Raw genomic sequence first — 24,375 nt, forward strand, 5'->3', positions numbered from 1 at the left:
GTAAAATAAATAGCCTAAATAAAACCTAAATCAAATTAAATAGCAGACAAGGGAAAGGGGATGTGCAGTGACAGTGAAGGCAGGTGTGACTACATGACCTAGTCACCACAGAGATATGGGTAAATACAAGCTGTTTCTGGATCATTTTTGTGGCAGACAGCATGAAAAGGTAGGATTTGGTGAAGAAAAAATCATGCTCTCATGAATTTGAAATAGTGCAATATGCAAAACTGTGAGATATTTTTATGTACTTCATGGATTCATGGGTTTACTACAAGTCCATGAAACTCAAGCTGGTATCTGTAATGTTATTTTCATCAGTCATGGTGAACACTCACTCCTTCCTTGTTGCTGTTCTTCTCTTTTAAGTCTCGTTGCTCAGCACTCTCACATCTTCTGAAAGATTAAAATGAGCAATGCTGGTGGGTTTTTTTCCCTAAATTTCTGCTGACAAACCCTGGCGATGTGTTAGAATACATTGTTGGTGTTGGGCCACTGCCAGAGGATGAGCCAAGAAACTGGCTGTGGGAAGCGTCACCAGTCCTTACAACTGAAATTATAGGAGTGAGTTAAATTCAGCTTTGCAATCATTGGGCATGACTGCATTCTCGCAGATGTATCTGGGTCAGGCTCCTGGCTCAGGCCCTGGTTTCTGTCCTGAGCAGCACAGTGTCCAACCCAAGCTGCCAGAGGTCATCCAAGGACCACCATGACTTCACTGGTGCCTCTCCTGGCGACAGTTGCACATGTGAGCTCAAAGCTGCCCATATCTTCCCCTCATAGGTGTCCTCTCTGAAAAGCAGCCCTCTCTTCAGCGCTAACTGAAACAGGGGCTATAGCTTACCACGTGTCAAGGAAGGGCCTATGCCAAAACAAAAAGCAATAATCCCTCCAGTCTCACATTGCTTATTCCCATCTCTGTTCATCTTCTTCCCCCCCTCTCTTTTGCTCCCTTCCATCAGCAACACAGACATCAACCTGGATCTGGAAACTCTTTCAGCTGAAGTCCGTATCACCATGTGTTTCTGTTTGTTGGAGGCTTTCTGTTAGGTTGAATGCACATTAAAATTCAGTCTAAGCAAAAATTTACAAGACTATTCACCGGTCTACTGGCTCATTTGCATTGCTATTCCTTCACTTTGGTCCAAAGGTACAACACTGCTCCCCAAAACCTCAAAACAGACTGCAAGAAAATACCAAGGAGACATACAAAAACCCTTGGGTATCTCTACACAGACTTTTGTTTGATAGGTAGTTTGAAATTCACATCCCTGTGCAATTCCTCTCTGTCACCCAAGGCTGGTGCATGTAGTATATCCTCACAGGCTCACTGATGCAAGTGGCTATTCATAAACTCTGAAAAACGTGACAGGCTGGAAGAAAAGACTGACAAACCATCTCAGAGGCTCCTGGGTTGTACACGGTGATAAGGAGCTGAAGTTATACCAGATGTCCCAAAGAGTTCTAGTCTTTTATTTCACAATTTGATGTGAGGGTCAATCCTTTGAGGTCTTCCCTAAGCATGGTAGCAATGCCTGGAGAATGAGTTTGTGGTCCCGTGGGGGAAGGACACAGGCAGAAGGGCACAACAGCAAAGCAGCAAGCCATAATGCTCAGGTGTAAAAACGACAAACCCTGGTGAGCTTAGGCTCTGAGTCAGCTCCTAGTCTCCTCCTGCGGAGAGACCACCCACACTCTTGGGCAAGTCTCTCACCTCCTCAGCTCTGAGGTGTATGAAGTTGTGCCAAGGAGACTGCCCTAAGAAGAACAGGGCTCTTACCACCAGGACCACCACATCAGTCGGGGAGAAGAGCACATGGAGCACCCTGGCTTCAGAAGTTTGATCAAGACCAGTTGTAACATCCATGGCAGATGGCCCCATCGCTGTTATTTATGCTTTTGAAAATCTCCCCCTACTCATTTACTAATTCCCAAACACACTGGGAACATTACTGAATGGAGAATCCCAGGTTCCCTCACACAACAGAAGACTTTGAATGCAACTAAGAAGCAGAATTATAATATTCTTGAGGAATTTTAAATTTTTGAAAGGTATATGACTTTTGTTAATCTTTACTGTGCATTAGTACCATGAACAGCAGAAAGAGACACATTTGAGATTTCATGGAGCAAAACCCAGCTATACTAGGCTGGTGTCAGCAAAGATGTGTCCTCCATTGAAGGGCGGCCTGAGGTCCTTATGCTTGCTTGACAGGTTGTTTAACTTTGCTGTGCCAATAATGTTCCCTGTGTATTTTATGTTGAAATAAAATAACAAATCTAGCTGCCCTGTATTTTCCTCCTCAGGCAATTTATCTTCAGGGAGAATGACTAGAAGCATGCTGAGGGCAAGCATTTCTTTACAGTCTCATTCACTGTAGAGCCTCTTGAGCTCCCACTACTTTACGAAGAGTTCCAGTACGGGTGGTACCATTATTGGACCCATAATATCCTCAGAGTCCTAAAGGTGCACCAGACTTTCTCTTAATACTAATACTAAACAATAATAACAACAACAATAATAATAGTAAAGCAATTGTCAAGCTTTGTGTTGATAGATAGGAGTTTGAAAAACAGCTAAACACACCCCAGAGGCTCAAACCCAGTAAAGCAAATGTAGAAAGAAGCAAATATTTATTATATATTTAGCCTCTTGCTCTCTGGGATGCCTGTTTAACGCATGGTGTGAGGGTGGCAATGCTGCTATTGTATCCTCCTGCTAGGATTCACGCTGTGACACCACCTGCACTACAGAACAGAAGCGGACAAACAGGATTAGCTAATGGAGTTCCCTTCTTTAGGAGACTGGGAAATAAGAGTAGAAAGGTGGCGAGTTTGTCTGAGGAAGGTTGAGTGGAGCAGGGGGGAAAAGAGGTGAGGATCCCCTCGCTCTTCCCATCTCTAGGCAGGATCTTCCCGTGACAGCCCCTGCGGCAGCACCGCACACCCCGGCACCGGGGCTGGTGCAGCAGCCTGCACTTCCACTGCCACCTTGTCCTAAGGGATGGGGAGGGTATTTTTTCTTTCCATTTCGGAGCAGTAGCAAGGACAGCATTTCCCCAGCTGACTTGCACTGCGGCTCCTGTACATTACTGGCACCTTTGAGCCCAAAGGAGAAGGCAATGAAAAGGACTGTCAAGGTAAGATCCACTCAATGCAGGGAGTGAAACAGGTCTTTTTTGTGGAGTGAGGGGCAGCGGGTCCCTAGGAAAGTCCAGGGAATAGTTCTTGTAAACTCGCATGAAATAATAGTGAAAATGGAAGAAAGACAAAGCGTTTTAAAATGGGAAAACTTTAGCTTCTTCACTTGCCAAGATCTTGTTTTCTAAAACTATGTAAGCAGCCAGGCCAAAATGAGAATAGGGTTTGATTGAATTGTTTTGGAGGGAGTTTGGCTTTTTTTTTAATTTTGTTTTTAAAGTACACATTAACTTATATTTCTAGATGAAGTGGAAAGAATAATAAGCAAAACTTATTCTCTAAAAACATGCAAGTGAGTTTGTTTGGGTTTTTGCTTTTCTAGGACTGGGGCCTGGAAAGTGCATTTTCTTTTCTCAGAAGAATTAGAAAGCAATTCATATTCCAAAAGCAGTTACCAGTTACAGTTTATCCTGTTTGTTTTTCCAGATAATATGAAAAGTACACTTTTAAATGACAGAAATAATTTACCAGCACTAACCATTTAATTGCCAGACAAGAGCCATAGGGTAGTAACACCATTGTGAAGTCTGTAAAAAGGACAACATGAAAAATTAAGTATTAGGTGGCTCATTTATCTTACAGCTGTTCTGCAGTCTTATCAAGTGGTATTCTATGTCAAAGAATGACAGTTTAAATTTCCTTTGCTGATTGCTCTGTTTAGATCACTTTGACGCAGATTATTGCTTTTACAAGAACGTAGTCCAGCTGGAGGGCAAATATCTCTCCTAATAATTGTTCTTTCATGTTTTCTTTCTGTTGTTCCTTCCCTGTGTGTAGCGGAGGTGCAAAGTCAAGCTGTATAACTTGGGTTTATAATAGCTATTTTGATATTTTTAGGCATTCAGGTGTAAAGTCTGGTCTTAAATTACAGGGTTGTAACTCTAGCTTAGTCTGGAGAGAATGGTTTCATGAGGTAATAAATGAAACAGTGACTGGACTAAGCAGGATCAAGAAAACACTTAAAGCATGGATTCAATTTCAATGGATTTTAGGCAAACATTTTAACTTCTGGGTGCATTTAATTGTTGTCTTGAACAGAGGCTAACTGAAGCACAAGCTTCCCAGACCTCGAGGCTTTGGAGTCTGTGCTTACTGAAGCCTGTGCTTACTACACAGGTGATTACACTGAAACGACTGATGCTTCTATTACAACGCCTGCCATCCAGAAATCAGCGCAGCAAAGCCTGGCCCAGAAGCTGCAACCCTCGTTCAAACTTCCACACCTGGCAGGGCATCCTCAACTGGCCCCCTTTTACAAGGGGGTTTTGGTAAAGACCTTGTTCACTATGTGAGCCAGACCCTCCTGAAAACACCCTGCGCAGGCAGATATTCCCAACATTTCAAGCTCCGCACTGTCCCCTGCCTTCTTGTGCAGGGAGACTGTCTTGCGTCCATCATCACCAACAGTCGTTCCCCTGAGAGCTGCTCAAGGGAGAAGAAGGGACTGACCTACCATGGACCACTGGTGTTTCTCCAACAACGCTAATGAAGACTTTGACTTCTCCAACGTGAGCGTGGGACAACACAACAGTGGACACATCTGGCACTTTAGGTGATGCGACTGGGTCTCTGCTGGCTCACCTGAGGGTCCCAGTCCTGGGTTACAAACACCTTCCCATGGTGTGCCTAGGCGATGGGTCCTTGCTACGCTGCACCCTTTGGCCGCTGTGATGTGCCACAGCTGTATTTGCCACAACTGGCCAGACAAACAAAGAAAGGCTGCGGCAGTGCATGGCAAAGGGGGTAAATACAGCTCTGGCTTGGGGCGGTTACAAGGTAGAAGCCAAACAAGTCAAGTTATTACTCAATGCAGTTGATTGGCTCAACAACTTCATGCCCAAGCTTTCCCATTTCTTAAGCAGTTTGGCCAGGATTTGCTTGCTCTAATTTAGGTGCCAGAAACATCTAATGCTACAACTTCACTAGTGAACTAAGTGTGACTAAAACCACTCTCAGGCACTGAAGCACGTATTCACATTATTAAATCATCTCACCTTCCAAAATAGGAAGGGTGCTCACAAACCGCCTATTAGGAGTGGTCACTGGTTGGTCCTAGTCCCCAGGCTATGTCCAAAAACTGCTTTGGAGAGCGATATTTGCCTTAGCCTGAAGTGGGGCCAGGTATATTCTGATAACTGAATGACACAGAGGCCTGAGTGTCCTTACCCAGGGACACCTTCTGGCAGCCTCTGGCATCTTCACTAGTAGAGACACAGCCTGCCATTGATTCTTTTCATTCATTCCTCTCTTTCCTTCAGTATTCAAATCTCTCCTTCTCCTGAAGCAATGCTGGCCTCTCCTAACAGTGAATGAATGTCAGGAACATAACTGCCACCTGTAACAATTATCCCTGCTTCTTAGATGTGTCTGAGGTTCCCGAGATTCATCCACCATGCAGCCCACATGAGGTTGGTGACACTGCCAATGGCTGACTCTTCATACAGCGCTTGGACGAAACTTCCCCCTGTCCCTGTGGGCTCCCTTCCAACCCGATCCCCAGGCACTCCCTCCCCTTTGCTGCCTCCATGCACACCAAGTTCAGACCAAACACTTTCCTCTCTCTTCCTCTCCATAAAGAACCGTGCACCAGCCATGACCCTGACATCCTGAGGTGGCGCTGGTCTCTGGAAGGCAGTGGTAGTCAGGTCCAGCACTGTATTCAAGCCCCTGCAGGGGAGTCCTTGGCATCTCGGAGCAAATACAGCTTTCCTTTCATTGTTTTTTGGGTGCACTGCCGCAGCACTGTCTTCAAGCTATGTTGCATCCTCCACTAAGACAGACAAGCCACAGCCAGAGGGCTCAGGAGTGGAGAAGGACAGCCAGTCCGCCTGGGAAAGGTGGATTAGATAGGGGAAGGTCTTTGGGAACTGAAGCAGGAGATAGACATAGAAACCACACTGCAGGAGGTAGATCCAGAGACCACTTGTGACTGATAACACTCCTAAAGCTGAAAGGAGATATTGGAAGCAGTAGTAGCAAGGACATATTCTAGAGGTGATCCTCAAAGACCAGAGGGTTCACAAGAGGATGAAAAGAAAATTTTTAGCCACTCAGAGTAGCAATCCTACTAGCTATAACTGTGGGGAGAAAGACAACATGTCCTGACAGGAAATGTGTGCAATGTAAAGACATTATCACCAGAGGCGAACATCTGCAGCTGATTGAGGTTATTGCTTATGAGACAGCTACTCTGTGTTGACCATAGTGGAGTAAGAAAACAAGCGTGTGAGAGACGTGGAAGAAAGCATTTGAGAATTCCTCTTCTGTACAAGCATGGACACATTTCGGTTTTCCCTTGGCCTCTCTTGCAGTGTCCAACTGCCAAGCTAGCATACTTCCCTATTGCGGTGGCCTTGGGTGTCAGGCAATCCACCCGAAAGCGCCTGATGCCTTCCCCAGAGTGACGTGTCTTCGTTCAGTGTATGCGTAACTGCCCGGGGTCTTTGAGTGACTGGAGAGATGCCAGTCCACACACCCGCTGTCTGCCTCTGGGCTACGAACAGTGCATTTCCAAACAATTCAAAGATTTTTTTCCTGGGGAGGTTTTTGTTTCAATGCTCAGACTTGTGTCCCTGCCCCGTCGTTGTGCTGGGAGAGCAGGGCATCTGTCACCTCGGGAAGCAGCCCCCCTGTACGTGCCTCCCCCCCACACACACACGTTGTGCATGCAGAGCTCACAATGCAGGCTGAGAGCGGCGATCCCGGTGTGCGTGCTGCAAGTGACCCGGGCCACGCTGAGCCACCCATGTGATGGAGACGGTCACCTGAGCAGATTGCAGGGTAGCAGGAGACAGAAAGCCGTGCCCTGGCTCCCAGTGCAAGGCTGAAGCAGTGCATCCATGCGCAAAATCAGGGAAAGGATGCAGAATTATACACATCTTGCACGTATCGCTGTCTTGCACCTTGCAGGTATACAGATGCCAAGACTTGCAGCTTTTTAGGGTGCACTCCATTGGCCATACCAGGAGAATTGCATCATAACTCAATGAAAGTTTATACTTATATTTCGGATACATAGCTTAGGGCAAGCTGAGCCTTAGTCATTGGTAATCACTCAACTCATTGTGTACGTCTTTAGCATCAGAAACAACAGTTGTAGCCCAACCTACAGATTACCAAAAGCATGTGAAATCTTTCCTTTCAGGTACAAACAAAAGCAGTGATAAGATATCCTTCCACATGAAAATATCTTTTAAATTACTCAGTTGTTCCCTTGGATGTTTATTTTTTGCCTGCTACTTCAATGTAAAAAAAAAAACCTACTGTTTTAAAAAATACGTTTTCCTGAGCATCCAATTATAATATTTCTATTGAGCTCAATAAAGTATCAGCCCGGTCCTTGCACATGTGTTACTGTGTTAATAGTAGGTCTACTGCACTAAGAGCCACATTGCCTGCATTTATTTCAGTGGAATGACTCTGGCAGAAAAATTAGTTACAAACAAGAAAGGGATCTTTCCTGCTAGTCTCAGGGATGGATGGGCTTGATTAATCAATTGCCCCTTTCCCCTAGAGATGGTCCTGCCATCTCACGTAGGCTCAGTGGGGAAGATGAGGCGTCAGGGAGAGAGAGCTGAGTCAAATTGTTGTTGCTGACTCTGCCCAGGCTAGTGCCCTGTCTTTTGCAAGCTCTATAATTCCATGATTCAAAAATAAAAGCCAGGTCAATTTTACTTCCCACTTCATTTAACTTTCTAAATGATTTAGGAGAGGTTGTGCCCTTGGACCTGCCAAAGAATTTCAACTTTGCAAATCTCTTTAGCAAATCTGGACTTCTCCTGGCCTCCTCTTTCTCCTTCTTCCCTTTAATTCTCTTTCAATCCTTTCTTCATATGTGTGTCATTGTCCTCATCTGAGAGGTCTGAAATTAAGAATACTTGCTACCAGGGCTATGCTTCCCTGTACCAGTCCCTCCAAAATTCATAGGCACACTTTGCCCCACAGTGAAAAACGCCAGACTCACTGCATCTTGAACAGCAGACAGGGCAGAAAAATGATGACACACTTGAGATCCAAAATTACTTATGATCATCCCAAAAGTGTGCAGAAAGAGACCAAGTGAGCAATAGCTGGCAGTATGTTCGTAGCTGTGGAGGCGGTCATTTCTTCAACTATATCTCTATTGTCAGAGCTTATCTGTTAGGTCATCAGGATCCAACACACTGCCACAGCCTTGCAGTTTCATTTCTGGAGTTACTAGCTGGAAAAAGAGTGAGGAGAAGAGGTGAAATCACGGATGAGGAGTTAGCTACCAAGAGGCGAGATTCCAATTTCCTTCTAATCTCTTTCTTTGTTAAGACATGTCTGTTTATCCTGGTTGTGTTGTCCTTTTCAATCAGCATTCCCAGCAAAACAGTTACCAGCACTGCTATTATACTACCCGTACCTAAAATAGTTTTGCAATATGGGGAATATCAACAAGATGGATTTTGTTGGCCTCCTCCCAATTTTCTTGAACTCTTCTTGAACACTTCTTGAAGAGACAAAAATCCCTTGATACAAGAGATGCCTATACAAGAAAATCTTTTCTCCTGTAATCTTTTAAAAATTTACATGTAGAAATAGATTTTTATACAATTTTTAATGTGATACTCCACATTTAAACAGTTTACTCTCCATGTTCAAATACGGTTGTGAATAAAATCCCTGATCCTCTGCTCAAAGCATACTATAAATGTCCTACCGCATGTTGAGTGGAAATTCTGAAATTCCATCCTAGCAATTTAAACCAGACATAAGTCTTTCATCTGCTCAGTCCCTTACAAAGCCATCATTAAAAACCAAACCAAAACAAAACAAAACATCACACAAGAAATAACTGCCAGCGACAACAACCCCAACCTTCTGTTGCAGCTGAATGGTAAGAACACTAAGCTTAAAAGCTAAATTTTGTGGGCACCGCTATTTAGTCAGGAAAAATTACTACATGGTATGAATTGTCAAAAATTAGATTTAACAGTACTGCAAGCTAACTGTAATGAATAAAATGCAGAAGACTGGAAAGCTAGAAGTCAGCAGAGAGAAATGACGCAAACCATGCAAATGTGAATGGTCATTTGTAATAGGATAAGACTACATTATTTACGTAAACCCGACTATTTACTAAGCCTAAGCATGATGTTTTACGCCAGGATATCACATGTCTTTTTCTCCTGGTGCTCTCTTGCTCAGTTTGTAAAGCTTTCATTTATTTTCAGGAAACATTTAACATATTCCTGCCACGTTGCGTAAAATTCTGCCTGAGAGAAAGGTAACTACATCTGCCAGCTCCATTTGTGCCAATAAATGTTTGCTGAAGCTAAAGGCTTCAGACAACATACCTTACAAAAAGCTTTGCATAGCAGAGCCCTGGACCAGTGGACATCCTCAGGTTTCACCACTGTGTGTCACCATCAGTGACAACAGGATTACTCAGAAACACGGGGCTAAGCACCTATTTGCAGATCTTCCACATCCAAGACAACACTGTGAGAGGAGCTGGAGAAACAGAAAAGCAAGCAGAGACACTTAAATATGCCAAGCTAGCATTCCCAACGTGACACTTTGGTGGACATTCAAGAACAATTCCAGGTCACGTGAAGTGCCCGTGGCCATTGCACGGCTCCTTTCAGAGCCAAGGCTAAAATGTACATTAAAGACCGTCCCTCTGCCAGAGTTTCTCCACTACGAAGTGGAGCGTGATCGCAGCTGTTGACTGTCCCACAGCAGGGAGAGGAGCCAATTCCTCCTCGCTCTGGGTCTGAAAAACACTGTATCGAGTTTTCGGCAGCTTTGCTGTGAATCAGCTTGAGGGAGCCTGAACCCGAGCAGTGGGAATGTCCTGGGGGTGGCTAACCAGCTCCAGTTCCCCCTCGCTCCTGTCACTGTCGGTGCCGCTGACGTATAGTACAGCTGACTATCTATAGTATAGTATAAACACTGTCTGTAGCATAGGTATGGGGTACGGCTGAAGAAATCACGCTCCTTTTCTGCACCAGGAAGAGGACAGCTGTGTCACTGAGGATGATATTCAAGATGACGGGAGCTGTGGTTCAGAACGTCTGTCACTGCGGCTTCTTCATTACCTGCCTCGTGGCAGCGCTCAGCGCAAGCAGGCCCTGCGGCGTTACGCAGGCAGGCCCCGATGCCGGCAGTCCCCGGCCCCGGGGCGTTTGTGTTTGAGGCAGAACATCATCCACAACACATTGCTACCAAGCTCCAGAGCCAGGGGCATCATGAGCCAATGGTCTCCTGTAATGATCAGTTACATGTCACCTAAAATACAGAAAGTTTGCAAATAGCCACCTTTTCAATCCCAATTTCAGCACAAAAACCCCCAAACATTCTAGACTGTCATTTCTAATCCACTTTCTGGTCAAGACATGAAAGCTGAGCAGCTACCACAGCTGTCCTGCGATTTGGAGATGCCAGGAGCCACTCCTGATCTTTTAGAGCATTCCCAGATAAAAAAGGAATATTTTCTATTTTACATAAATAACTTCTGATTTACTAAACACATTCCAGGTTATTGGGGGGAAGAAAACGAAGGCGATGCAAAACTGTCACTGATATTTCTTTTGCGAGGCTGCAGAGTAGCCTTGGCTTGCGGTACTGTAACATTAGGATGCTTTTCATGTGACCTTCTCCTTCCTGATAAACTCTTGCTTGAGAATGGCAGGTTGGAAGTGCTAAAGCAAGAGGCAAAAGAGAAAAATAAAATAGGAAAGAGCAGAAGTAGAATAAATACCTGCACAAGCTGTTCCAAAGGACTTTGCTGGTGCTTTACCAGGAAAAAACCACATAGTCTGATGCCATACGGGGAAATGGCATCCCACAGCTTTTTCAGTCCAGGTCAAAGTCAGGGCCATCTGAAATTGTCTGTGCTTTATAGTGTGATGCTGTCTTAACACTGAAAGGAAGGCTACTGTATGTGCACAAAGGGGCATCCTAGGCAAAAGCTTTTTGGGGAAAAACATTTTGGCAAAAGAGAACGTAAGTGCAGGGAGGCGTGGAGGACAAAAAGTATACGTATCAACAGGGGATTAATAGCAAACTTCAGGACATTGCACTGTGGGATTACAGATTCCTACAGATGTCAGGAGGAGCTATTTGGGAAAAGGGCCTTACTGAACCAATTAAAAGTGTTCCAACATTTTTTTCAAATTTTAAAAAAATCATCTATTTCAAAATTTTTGAAAAAAGGTATCCCTTCTGGCAAGAGGCCACAAAAAAATCTGTTTCAAAACAAAATGCTTGTCATTCCAGAAAACCTGGGACTTCATTTCGGACTTACGATGTGTCACGGTCCCATCGTGTGCTTCGTGACATTTAATCATTACACTTCTCTTGTCACTCTAGATTATTATTGCTCAAGGGGTTAACCCAAAGGAAGAAGTGGCAGAACAGGCAGGGTGACTTTGTCCCCTGGCAAAGAAGTGTCCTGCGTCAACAGGCAAGCAGAGGATGTCAAGCAGATGTCAGCTAATGTTTGGGATCTGTTCTTCCTTTTCTGATATGATCTGACTTGTTTTCTTCCTTGTGGTAGCTCAAAAACTTAGACCTATTTCATATTGTGCTCGCCTTTGTTCTGATGGTAGGACTTCTAGAAAGGTTTTCTTGAAGCTTGATGAGAAGGAGCTGAGGCTCAGAAGAGATTGAACAAATTGTACAGAAAGTAGGAGAAATGGTAGAAGCCACTTCCCATTTTATGCATTTGTTTGTCTTTCCTTTTACATACAAGGCAGTGCCAGGTTCATAATGAATCTTACAGAAATGTTCCCACTGAGTTCACCCTCTTACAGTAATTTTACCATACCATTGAGAAAGCTTTAAAACAGCTTTTTCTCTATGTGACACTGATCTCTCCCTTTTGAGAAGCAGTTATTTTCATTACCCCTGTGACCTGCTCTCTGAAACAATATGCAAAAATTTGCTCAATATGGACACAATAAGGAAGCTATGAAACATGAAACAAAAAGTAATGGAATTTTAGAGATGTCAAAGGAGCCTCCCATGCATTTCTTATCACCATCAGAAGCCAGAAAACGTCAGCTTTGTTTTGCTGACTGTTTGCAGGCTTTTGATTCTGCAGAGGTTCTCAGTAGACCCAAGAGCACTGGGAGCTCTGGCTACACCATCTGTCCGCTCACCAAAGTTCCCTTCAAAAGCTCTGCTTTCCAGAGGTTAGGAGCTCAGGAAATTCGCAGTCTGAGGGTCTTGCAACTCACATTGCTTAGTAGGAAAAAAAGTCAGCTGTGGACTTACCTATCCAGATGGCAAAGCACGCACTGACAGCGGTCTGTGGCTGCAAAACTCTTCAGCTTGACTCTCTTTGCTCTTTCATCAGGCAAGAGGAGTCCTGTCAAAATCAGTGGAGTTACAACAGCATAAAACATGTGCAATGGCTTTCCGTGGGCAAGGGGGTAGGGCTGGCTGAAAAGACCACTCAGGGAATAGCAAATATGTCCAAAACATAATCTGGAGCTGAAAGCAAGTGGGGAGACAAAAGTCCTCATGAATTCAAAGTGAATTTAGCGACCAGCTTTGCGGGTTAATAAAAAGTGATGAACACGTCAATGCCTTTAAACTTTCTCTTTTTTTTCAATCTGGTTTCAAGGGTATGTGCTGCTTTGGGGATGTGAGAGGTGAATGTTATTTTGAGATGAGGTAAAACATTTTTCACGTTCAACACAAAGCCATGGTGATTTTTATTATTTGTTATTGGCACCGTCCCAGGAGTCAGGCATCGCGGCTGGCTCCATCGTACTGACACAAGCGTGTGGGCAGACACACAGTGACTCAGATCACAGAACAGATCCTGATGAAAACCGTTTTTTTATTAAATTCCTTTGGTGGCTTAGTGTCCAACTAGATCCTCTCCCCAGTCTGACACAGCTGGTCAAATGCCGGCGCTGACACACATGGGAGGTAGTGAGAAAAAGTGACTCGTGGCAGAAGTCAGACTACGGACTGGCAGTGACACTTTCCTTGGTAGCATCTTTACCACAGCGATATCAGCTCGTAACAGTTGTGGAACCGCATGCTAAATGTCAGGCAGAAAGCAGCAGATTTCACTAAATAGGCATGTGGCATCCAGGCTAAATGGGAGACATAGAATGTAGCTGATAACCGCAGAGCGTCTCCAAGGAATGTCTTCCATATGACTTTTAAACATTCCTTTTTAAAAAAAAAAAAAAAATAGTAGAAAATAAAATCTTAGAAAATAGCAATTTTACAAAATGTATAAAATATGTAACTTCACACCAGAAATTTTGCATAGACTATAACAAACACATAAAGAAAATACTATTGAAATGAAACACAAACGTGTTTCTTAAAAGCGCCTGTAATTCTGACCAAAGTATTTGCTCTCTGTTCGTGTTTGCCGATGGTTACTGTATTCACAGGGAATCAAGAGAATACACTTCGCTGCATTCACACAGACATGTTTTGAAAGTCTAAGCACTTCATTTGGACAAGTCCAGACAAGCAGTGCCAGACAAAAGTAGACCATAGAAATCCCAAGATTTGAGAATTTATAAATAACAATGAAGAAGTTAAAGTAGAGCAGCAGGGAGCGGTGCTTGACGCTGCAGAGCTAAAGTACACAGGGAGATACCCAACGTAGAACTGCCATTGTCGCACGTAGCTTCAAGCATAGGGAAGAGCCGGGGGGTTTTCGGATCAGAGCGGTTCAACTAGACCACTTCTGGTTTTTACTTTCAACTTTTGGTTTCGCATGTATTTTTAGTATCAGTGGGGGAAACGGAGTACAGCCTGTGTTTGGCACGAGCAATACCAGGGGACTTTACAGCGATCGGTGCCTGACTGGGGTGGGCAGAGCCACAGTGTTCCCCTGCCAGGCATGGGCACCACCCCCGCCGAGGAAGGGGTAAGCGAGAGCAGGTTTGTTGCATGAGGAGCTCTTGCACCAGCCTGTAAGAAACTCCAGGGAGAAGATTTTTTTCCTCTCAGAAATCAGGTGCCTCTCCTGGGCAGCCAGGAACCTTTGCCGGGGAGGATCCAACACCCAAACCTCCTGGCTTTCACCACACGGACCAGCTCTTCCTCCCAAAAGGCAGCCCACAGAGGAAGCGAGGCCCTCACCCCTGCCCCGGCTTACCCAACAGCACTGAGGTCAGAGTCCTCCCTGGGAACCACTTTCTATTTCTGCCCAAAGGCTGAATTTCTTGTACTACGTATGTGAGCGTACTATGTATGTGAGCAAACACCGTCTGGAATCCAGGTCAGCCCACCAAGGTGGCATGCAGACTCCTGATCTTCTCTTTCTGACCAAAACTGGTTCACTTTAAGAGGAGGGACTGGAAAACATCTTGGCCAAGATTATTCTTAGGAGTCGGAGGACTTTCCTGTAAAGTAGCAAATCTGGGTTCATAATCCCTTTAGATAGAGAAGGGATGTGATTCAACATCTCCCACATCCTGGTTGAGCAATCTAAACAAAAAGCACTAGGCCATCTAATTGGTCATCTGAAGGAAAAATCTAGTTGGATCTAGACCACTTGAATCCTCTGGTGATGGGACCAAAGTCCTTATAGCCGGCCTGGCCCGCAGGATACTTTTGCTTCAATAACAGCAGTGTGGGAAGAGTGAAGATTACAGATCCAGCACAATCTATTAATCTTATTCTGGTGTGCTGCTATGTAATTAGAAAGGGCTCCTACTATAGTGAGTAGGGTCCCTTTCACAAATTCGGTTTAGAACAATAAAGGTATTTGCTAGAAGCTACCCAGAAAGGAACACCCAAAACACCCAATGTGTAAGGCACTTTCTGAGTAGCCATATTCAGGTTTCTCAACAAGATTGTAAGGCCAAATGTACAAGCAAAGTGGCAAAATCCACAGCAGCTCCACCATGTCACTACAGGCTCTTTGAGCTAGAAAAGCTTCATGAAACCACACCAGTTATTGCAGGTACATAGTGCATTTTGGTTTTCTTGTTACCCATCTCCTAAGAAAAATTTCCAACACAGATAAACCCGAAAGGAATGTACTGAAGCCTTGCATCTGATTCTGGCAATGGAGTTAGGATACTTTTATCAGTGGCCCTGTTAAGCAGTACTACCACATTATAGCATATTTCAAAGACAGCCCTCCAGCTGGACAGTCTACGGGTCTCATTATACTCAGATGGGATATAAATGAACATCTACCCACATTCGGCTGTATTTCCCTATTCTAAGCACTGATGTAGAAACAAAGCTTTCTGAAGCACGAGAAGTACTCTCTCTTGCATCATTCTGCGTACAGTGGCAAAAAATAACCATTGATACCACCCAACTTCTTTTCTCAGTGCAGAAAGAAACTGCTGCTATCCAGGAAAAAAATGTAAAAATAACATTAAGTAACTTGGGTTATATGTAGATAATTTACGACGTCACAGGAAGGCAATCATCAGGAAAAGGAGAACGAGGATGCACAGCTAAATGTCAAACTGAGCAAGACAATGATCTGATAAAGAGATTATGGGCACCAAAAAAATTAGACATGAACGAGGGTAAACACACTTAGATTTACAGATGTCTCATTGAGCAACACTTTTATGTAAGAGTGAAATAGATCCTATGGTTACTGAACTGAACTAGACTTGGATGCATTCACGAGTGTGATTACTTTATGGATAAACATTTACACCCCTTCGGTCTCCTTTGACATTGAGCAAGCTCCTCGAAGAAAGAACTTGCCTTTTGAATGCTTTGTAAAACACAATCTATGTCTAATGTACTACGTTAAAAATAGCAAACAACAAAAATAACAAATACTTATACCATTCAGTACCTCCCACTCAGGGTCTTCACCGCGTTCTCTTTTCAGCTTCATCATCTTCCCTGCTGACTCAAAAACCTCACTCTTCTCCTTTGTCATACAACTTCTTCGAATTTTCATCTTTCACGCTTCGAAGAGAGCTCAAAGGGAAGTAAGAAGTTCCTTAAACACAAGCGGAATTTACAGTCAATTTATTTTTAAAAGAGAACAGAGATTTTCCTATGGAAGCACAGCCCAACAATAATTTAAAACACAACACTCATCAAATGGGATCCTTGGATCCTTGTCAAAAGTGTGTTGCCATAGCAGGCAATGATCACAAACCAGCCAAATAATTGTTAGCGTGCAGGTATCGTGCTTGTGAAAGACAAAAGGCCACCGGGGTATTTCTAACTTGGCCAGTTCTCTGCTCTGGTGCCTCATGCAGCCCTACAAAGAGGCATCGCCCGCCACACCAGGCACACTGCGCCATGACGGAGACAAAGCAAGAGCTACCTTCCTCCTTCCACAAGAAAAGCTTGTGGAATCGCTTCCTGATGCCATTTATCCGTGCAGCCATCGCAGCAAAGTGCTCCTAGGGCAAATCTAGGTTCACTGGCGAGTGTTACAATATTCCCATTCTGGAGTTAAGTTGCCTGCAATCATTTTGATTTGAAGGAGATGTGCCTAGTTAAAGTGACCTGTAGCATTTGGATATGCCCCAAGAACAGTTATCTCCAGGACCTCTTGCACCTAGGACTGCATACCTGCCAGCCTGGAAGTTGACTAGAGAAGACCGTGGCATGATTTCTCTTCCTGAGATTAAGCAGATGAAGCTGAAAATCAGGACATAAATTAAAGATAACTAAGAGTTTTTCCTCTAAACCTCTGATTTAGCTTAAGGCATGTAATGGAATTTGCATATGATGCAGTCAAGAAAAAAAATTTAAGTCTATTACTACACATCCTAGTCTTGTTTAAAAATGATGCAAGTCTGCCTTGAGGGAAGAAAAATGAGCAATCCCCAGAGCTTTTCACCAAAAAATCCCCAAACAACTCTGCAGTTCCCTGGCAAACAATCAACAGAGAACCAAAGAACTTGCAAAGCCACAGAAGCAAAGGGCAGTTAATCGAGTGCACCAGCACTCTTTGGTGACGTGCAGCTTCTCAAAGCGACGTTTGCTTATGAGAAACATGAACCCAGGATATTAATGACCTGTTCACTTCAACTACAGCACGGGGCAGCTTGGTTTAACACTCACACATTTAACACTTACACACTCAAGCTCTTAGAGGAGCCAGTGGCGACTATTTATCTGAAAATGCATGGGCAAAAAAAAATTCCAATTTTTGAAGCATGGGATTTTTGATGGAGACTGTTGAAGACGATACTACTAATGCTTTGTAGCACAAAACCTCCAGAAAATGTAGAGGAGAGGCACATAAGCCTTTACAGACCCTGCAATGTCAGTGAACGTTCAATTTAAAGATCCTTAAAAGAAATGAGCTCTAGAACGGGTGAAGTGTTCACATCTTGATGGACTACAAAGAACTCATCTCCCACTTCTTACAAGGTTTATAAGAACTCAGGATCCCTCACTCTGAGCTTTGAGGGATTCAACCAAAAATACGTCAGAGGAACTGGACATCAGCTTTCCACCTCAAGACATTTGGAAGTGATTTGTTTAGTCATTGTCACGATCCCATTTGAATGGTCTACCAACAATCGGCATTTTCTTCCACACACACTTTTAAAGTAAGAACACCACATTTTTTGTGTTTTCTTATTATCAGCAGTACAATCTGAAGTCCTAATCTCCAAATAAACATTAGTGGTTTATATTACTACTGTAGAATAGTGGAGATTATAAAAAAAACCCCAACAGTCAAACCAAACACAAATAAATCAGAGTGGAACATTCTGCATCCCTGGTAATTCTCCTACTTTATTAAAAGACCTTATTTTTCCACCTAGGAATGCCATTTATATAGCCATTTAGTTGACTCACAGCACGCAGCAAGCAAGGTCTCCTGCTGCTGCCAGTAGCACTGGGTTTTACCTTGGGCCATGGTGGGGCGCCTTGCAGGCACGTGCCTGACAGCTGACAGAAGAGGGGTGACAAGCTTTGACCATGACAGCCTGTTGAATTCTTCGGTGGCAGTAGCATTTCCATGCTGGTGTCACCCACCTCTCCCGAAAACAGCCTCCTGTCTGCAGATCTCCCAGGTTATCAGGAGCAAAACTGGCACGGGCTGGCTTCTGGCAGAGCAATTCTAGAAGAAACATTCTCAACGGGTCTGTGAGTTGCCATACTCGTCCTTGAAAACAGTCTGACACATGGGATGATCCTGGCTCCCTGGCTATAAACTCACCCTCGACTGTAACCAGGAGTAATTTTCATGTGTGAAAAGTCCGAGGGGAGAGATTTTTCACAATATTCAGAACTGGTCCCTCTGGTCCCACTGAAACGTACAGTAGAAATTATCATTGCTCAAACAGATGAAAAACTTGGATAAACACTGAGAATTTCTAAAATCCCACCTTAGGAAGGTTTTGTACGTCAGGATGCAACCATCTGGTTTATAGTATAAATGGCAAGGAAAAAAAGCACCTGTGCAGTGAAATGAAGAACTACGGCAATAAAAGGACACAAGAACAGTAATCTGCAGCATTACAAAGATGCTAGGCAGGAAGGAAATTCCTCTGTATCTAGAAATCATACCTTAGAGTCTCAGTAATACTACTTACATATTTTAAAGAACCAACAGGCAAATCTCCTGACCTGTAGCTAACTCATGAGCAAGTGCTGTTTGTTCAGAGCTTACCACATTTTGAACAACGTGGCCACTGATGAATCAGTGTAATCGAGTGTAATACAGAGCAGATTAATGAACCCCCTTTAAGCCCTCCCCAAACTTTAACCATTCTTATAGACAGATCAGCACAAAGTATTTCTTTCATGTGCAGTACCAATGTAAAAAGCGATTTTCCATAAGAAACTGTCCGGAGAAATAGCAGAAGTATTTTAATGTTATTGTGTAAATTCGAGTTCCTCCTTCCCTAGAATGCTGCGCTTTGTCCTACATTATCAAACTGAGTTTCTAAGGCATTAATGAGCAACTTCCACTGGAGCATGTAAGTATACTTTGTACTTCTCAAAAGTCAAACAATCATATAAAAGAGTAAACAAAACATCAAAATGCAAAAGGGGACAATAACTGAAGGCTTAGAGACTTTTAGACGAGGAACAACAGTTGAAATTTGCTTTTATTTCACTCTGAAGATATAAATACACACATCAGCAAGACTGACTCCTGTGTGTCAGTGATCAATACAGAAAGGTTCTCTGGAAATTGCTAAGGAACAGATATTATCATGACACAAACAGAAAAGGACAACTCATAAGTAAGGTTATAAAACTAAAAATTACAGAGCTACAAACAAGACTCACTTACAGAATGCCCGCTGGAAAGATATTAAATGTAGCCTTCTATCAAGTTTTGGTGACTTTTGGTTGGTATTTTCACTTGGGTTGCGTAAAGGAAAAGTTTGGCTGTCTGCAGGGAACAGCCTAGGAGCCGCTGGGCAGTGGAAGGCAACCCCTCTCCGAGACATGTACGTCCATGTTCTGTCACAAATGCAAAGAGAGGGAGGCAGGAGTTTTGGTCGCTGCTGTACCTGCCCCTGATGGTTATCAGGAGGCAAATACCGGGCTTGTCTGCAGCATTGAGCTCATCTGGTCTGGTTGTCTGAGCCCTTTGGCACCTTGCAATCAGATCTTTTAATTTGGTACTAGACAGACACACCGTTGGTGGTACGTGCTATTCTCACACCTAATGCCACGGACCTGGTTGGGGGAGCTGACATTGCAGAGGCTGACTGCTGTGGCTCCCCGCTGCTGCGCTCAGGGAACGGAGCTCAGAGGTGGATCGCTGCTGTTGAAAATCACTCGCTCACGCTTGCGTTTCAGCGCCAATGTCTCTCTGCTGGGCAAAATTACTGCAGCTGCCTTTCCACTGCTGGCAGAACAGGACATTAAATAAAAACCAGTAGTATCCTGCTTCTTTCCTGAGGCGCTCTATCCAGGCTGTTCTTAGAAAATGAATTAGCAGTATCTGTTGTTTTTTTTAAAGTGAGAGTCCAAATGAGGACACGCAAGTTCAGTCACTGTATTGTCTCTCATCTTTCTTATGCCCCATGTTCTGTTCTCCTCCCCACTTTGCACCCTCCTATTAGCACCTCCCAAAGCAGAATCAGGTCTTCCTTACAGGAGAAAACAGCACCGATTTCATATGGAAAAAAAAAAAAGTCAGTTTGGCCAAAATCAGTTCAAGACATTCCAGAAGTTCAATGTCAGCCGGCCTTGCACAGTTTGACTCAGGCCACGCTCTGCAAGACCCGAGCCAAATGGGCACCCTCACCCTGGGTGAAGAGACCCTCTGGGAAAGGCTGAAATTCCGGCACACCTCCCAGGTAGGCAGAAAGCGATAAGGCGGCAGATAACAGGGAACTGCGTGGCATTTCCTGCAGCCACCCTCCCGTTGGAGCTGCAGAGCTGGCTTTGGTCCATTCCCTGTGCATTTAAAGCGTACGGACGTGACGGATTTCATCCAACCCATACAGGGAGAGAGGCAACTCGCGACCTGCACGTACCCACGCGTGCGTTTAGTTTCATATATATAAATACCAAAAATAGCTAGAGTATAAATATACATAATACAAAACGTATGAAACATCAAAGCACATTAAAGTATATTGAAACACATTGAGCACGCACGAGAGTGTCTGTGCGGCTGGAGCTGGCAGGCTCAGCGGCTGCCGGCAGCGGGACCGGGCGGCTCCAGCCCGGACCCCGGCGCCGCGGGGCCAGGTGAGCCGGCGGCGGGGGCAGCCCGGCCCCCCAGGAGTGACGGGGCCGGAGCACGATGACTTCATGCTCCCGCCGGCCGCTCTCGGCTGCCCCCCCCCGCCCCTCGCCCCCCCCCCGGCCCCGTTTCACAATCCCGCGGCGCTCGGACGGGGCGAGCGCTGTGTCAAGCCCTGCGCGCCGCGCCGCGCACACACCCCCGTGTTCTCATGCCGGATTTTCCCGGGCCATGAATAATCTCGAAGCCCCCTCGATAAATACACGTTCAGGGATGCCCGGAGCTCATTCAACCCGCCAGCCTCGCCGAGGAGAAGGGGCCGGGGCCGCAGCTGGAACCGAGCAGCCGCACCATGAAGTTTCCCCAGGGCTGCGACCGCGACCGTGACCGCTCCGGCCGCCGCCGGCCGCCCGCCCTCCGCGCCGCCCTGCCGCCGCCGCTGCTGCTCCTCCTGCTGCTGCCGCGGGCCGCCGCCGCCCCGCTGCCCGCCGCCGACTCCTCGGGGGAGGCCGAGCCGGAGGAGGCGGCGGGGCGGCGGGCGGCGCTGCCCGACTGCGTGCCGCTGGCCCGGCTGCTGCACGACCGGGCGGCCCAGCTGCAGGAGGAGGTGGGTACCGGGCGGCCCGGGGGCTTACACACACACCCACCCACCCCCCACCCCGGCTGCCTGCGGCCAAGGTGCGATGAAACCTCTCCGTGTCTCTCCCCAGATGTGCAAGAAGTTCACCATCTGCGGGAACAGCATGGAAATGCTCGTCCAGAACAACCTCAACCTCCCCCAGGTGACGAAGGAAGATGGGTGCCTGCTCGCTGGCTTCAACGAGGCAAGGAACCACTCTCCTTTCTGGGCTTATCCTATATAATAGATATATAATACCCGGGGCAATCTGTGTCCACTCCAAAACAACTGTGGAAGCTGACCCAAGGACACGTGCCAGCTCCAGCTGGCTTTGGCGTGGCACAAAGCTCCATACAAGCGTCACCCGCTCGCCTGCGCTGCTGGCGCAATATCGTGATCAAGGCATTTCTGAGCCGTAAGTGACTTTCCCACCTTTCTCTCATTTCAGGATAAATGCTTGAGGAAAATCTCCAGCGGGCTTTATACATTCCAGACATACCTTCAATACGTACAAGAAACTTTTACTAGTGAAAAGCAAAATGTTGAATGGCTGTGCTACAGTACAGAGCACCTGGCACACACCGTAAGACAGATGGTGAGTTGGTTTTGAATTCACTCCGATAATTGTTATGGCTTGGCACTGATGTGTAGTCAGAGAGGACGCTATGTGAAGTTGAACATTTCCCACTTTCATTTCTCTCAGCGGAAACAGGTGATGGTTCCTTACACTCAGATACTTAGAGGTTTTACAAGGTTTTGTTCTCTTTTCTTAAAGAAACAACTCTTCTTCCTACTTTCTGTTGCTATTTCTAATTTCCAAACTGACAATTAAACACGTCGTTGTTTTAAGAACAAACATACTAACGCTGCCAGCTGATAGAAATAAGATTTCTCAGGGAGCTTGTTCCCAATTGTGGAACCGCAGTTGAGTCCAAACCTTCTACTGCTGCAACCCTCTGAAAAGTAGAAGTAACTTTTATTTCTGTGAGTTTTTAAGAAAAGCAAATACATTTTTACAATAAATCTTTAAAACTCTCCAAAACAAACTTTGAAGCCAAGCTGTACGGTATACTGCGATATCAATAGCTTAGAAATCAAGACAGACAGTTAGAACATAAATTAGTAACTTCACTAAATGAAAGGTGCTGCCTATTGAAAAGCACACATTTTGCTTGCAATCATCATCATAAAAAAACAAACAAACAACAAACCTTCCTCTTTACAAATACCAGATTCTCTTTTGATTCAGTAAACTAAATGCTATCCATTTCTGACAGTCATTTTCTATGTTTTGGAGAGCTTTGAAAGAAATGGCACTTCAAAAATTCACTTCATTCCTGCAGTCCTTACTCACGTTAATAACACTTAACTTGAATACTTCCTTTGTCATCAGGGAAACTACCCGAGAAAGAACCACCCAGGTGAGTAAGGACTGCAGAAATCTCAGGGCACTATTTCCTTCAAGGTGTTTTTTGGCATCTGAAAAGCCCCTTGTGTGTTTGCCATACCTTTCCTAACTTATTTATGTCCATCATTCTTTAAGTGAAAGGGAGCTGAACTGCTTTTTTCACACTGTGCTAGCTAAGAATAATAGTCCTGTCATAAGACAGCAATCGACTCCTGGCTTCCAACTTGATGTATTAGTTCAGAGAAAGTTTGTTTCAGAACTGGGGGAGTCTGGCTTTTTTGGAAAATTCGTAGGATGGAGGTAATTGGAACAGGCAGAATTAAACACTGATCAAAAGCAAAACCTGTACTTGTAGAAACTATCGTTTTTGAGAAAGACAGGAGTCTTGATCTCCAGGCTGGAAATTGTTCTTTATGGGAGAAGTTTATCTGCTATTTAAGGGAAGGAGAGCAAGGACAGAATCTGTCACTTGTGGTCAGGCAGATCCATCAGCACAGTACCTGTCCAGATACAAACTTTTACAGCGTGCAAAAGGAGGGAAATTCTTAGAGTTTCACAAAAAAAGATGTTCCAGAAGGAGGTGCACATGCTTTTGTCACTTGTTAAAGGGTAGGAGAGACCCTAAACCCAGGATGAAGCAGATACTTTATTGTTAGACTTCTAGACCTCAAATCACCTAAAACAGCTCCACGATTTGGGCACGTAACTCCCCTTTTCAGAGGTCACCTACCCACCTGATGGGACAAGCTCTTAGAAGGCATTTGGGTACCGGGTGCCCAGCGCTGTCAGTCAGCATGAGGTACATAAGTCCTTCTACTCATCTTGCAATTAGGATCCCACACACCAGTGAAAGTTGGTGACACTTAAGTCTCCCACGTGCCTAAATGCCTGCAAAGTAAGAATTAAGCAGCTGAACAAGTTGGACATCTTTGGGAACTGTTAATGTACTACAAAATGTGAACGTACTCCAATGTCACCTAATTAACTCATGACTCGGGATGCAGCAGCCAGTACAGGTTAGGACAAGTCACAACCAGCACCTTCCCAACTAACCGGGCGGTCACAGGCAGCAGGAGAGGTGTATCGGTCTGCTCGGTGCAGCGTGTTGGACCGCGATGCGGTGTGGCACTCAAACCACAACAGGACGAGACCCTCCGATTCCCCTGCAGTAACCATAGCGGGCATCGTCGTGCCTCACCGCCCCCCGCAGAAGCAGGGCTGTAGGGGAGCATGGGTCCCAGGGGGGTCTGTCATCCACAGCACAGAAAGGGTGGACAGGCAGCCAGTCGGGAACACGTTACACACACAACGTACAGTGTTTTAATCCCAACATTGTCTTCTTCGCAGGTGATCAATCCCAGTGAAGTGATCATCCCGGACTCAGCCACCCAGGAATCCCTCCGCACAAAGCTGAAGTCCAATAAGACCTGGGTAGAGAAAATCACCACCCACCTCATCCTCCGAGACTTTACTTCATTTATGGAGAAAACCGTGAGGGCCATTCGCTACGTGAAAAACACCAGGAGTTTCGGTGTCTGA

General features: G+C 45.1%; 1 protein-coding gene across 1 annotated transcript; it reads left to right on the forward strand.

Annotated features, from left to right (window-relative positions):
* The first annotated feature begins 21,161 nt into the window (after positions 1-21,161).
* IL6 (interleukin 6) lies at positions 21,162-24,375 on the forward strand. Its single transcript, XM_086468121.1, has 4 exons — positions 21,162-21,416; positions 21,520-21,633; positions 21,877-22,023; positions 24,184-24,375. The coding sequence occupies exons 1-4, from the start codon at positions 21,162-21,164 to the stop codon at positions 24,373-24,375; spliced, it is 708 nt and encodes a 235-aa protein (XP_086324247.1).

This window comes from Leptosomus discolor, chromosome 7 (genome assembly GCF_034619465.1).
Source record: "Leptosomus discolor isolate bLepDis1 chromosome 7, bLepDis1.hap2, whole genome shotgun sequence".
NCBI lineage: Eukaryota > Metazoa > Chordata > Aves > Leptosomiformes > Leptosomidae > Leptosomus > Leptosomus discolor.

Excerpts from the sequence above, each read along its gene's own strand:
- IL6 (XM_086468121.1), top strand. The coding sequence starts at position 21,162 with ATGAAGTTTCCCCAGGGCTGCGACCGCGACCGTGACCGCTCCGGCCGC. Across the intron at positions 21,417-21,519 it reads CGGCCCAGCTGCAGGAGGAG|ATGTGCAAGAAGTTCACCAT; the intron begins GTGGGTACCGGG and ends GTCTCTCCCCAG. Across the intron at positions 21,634-21,876 it reads TGCTCGCTGGCTTCAACGAG|GATAAATGCTTGAGGAAAAT; the intron begins GCAAGGAACCAC and ends CTCTCATTTCAG.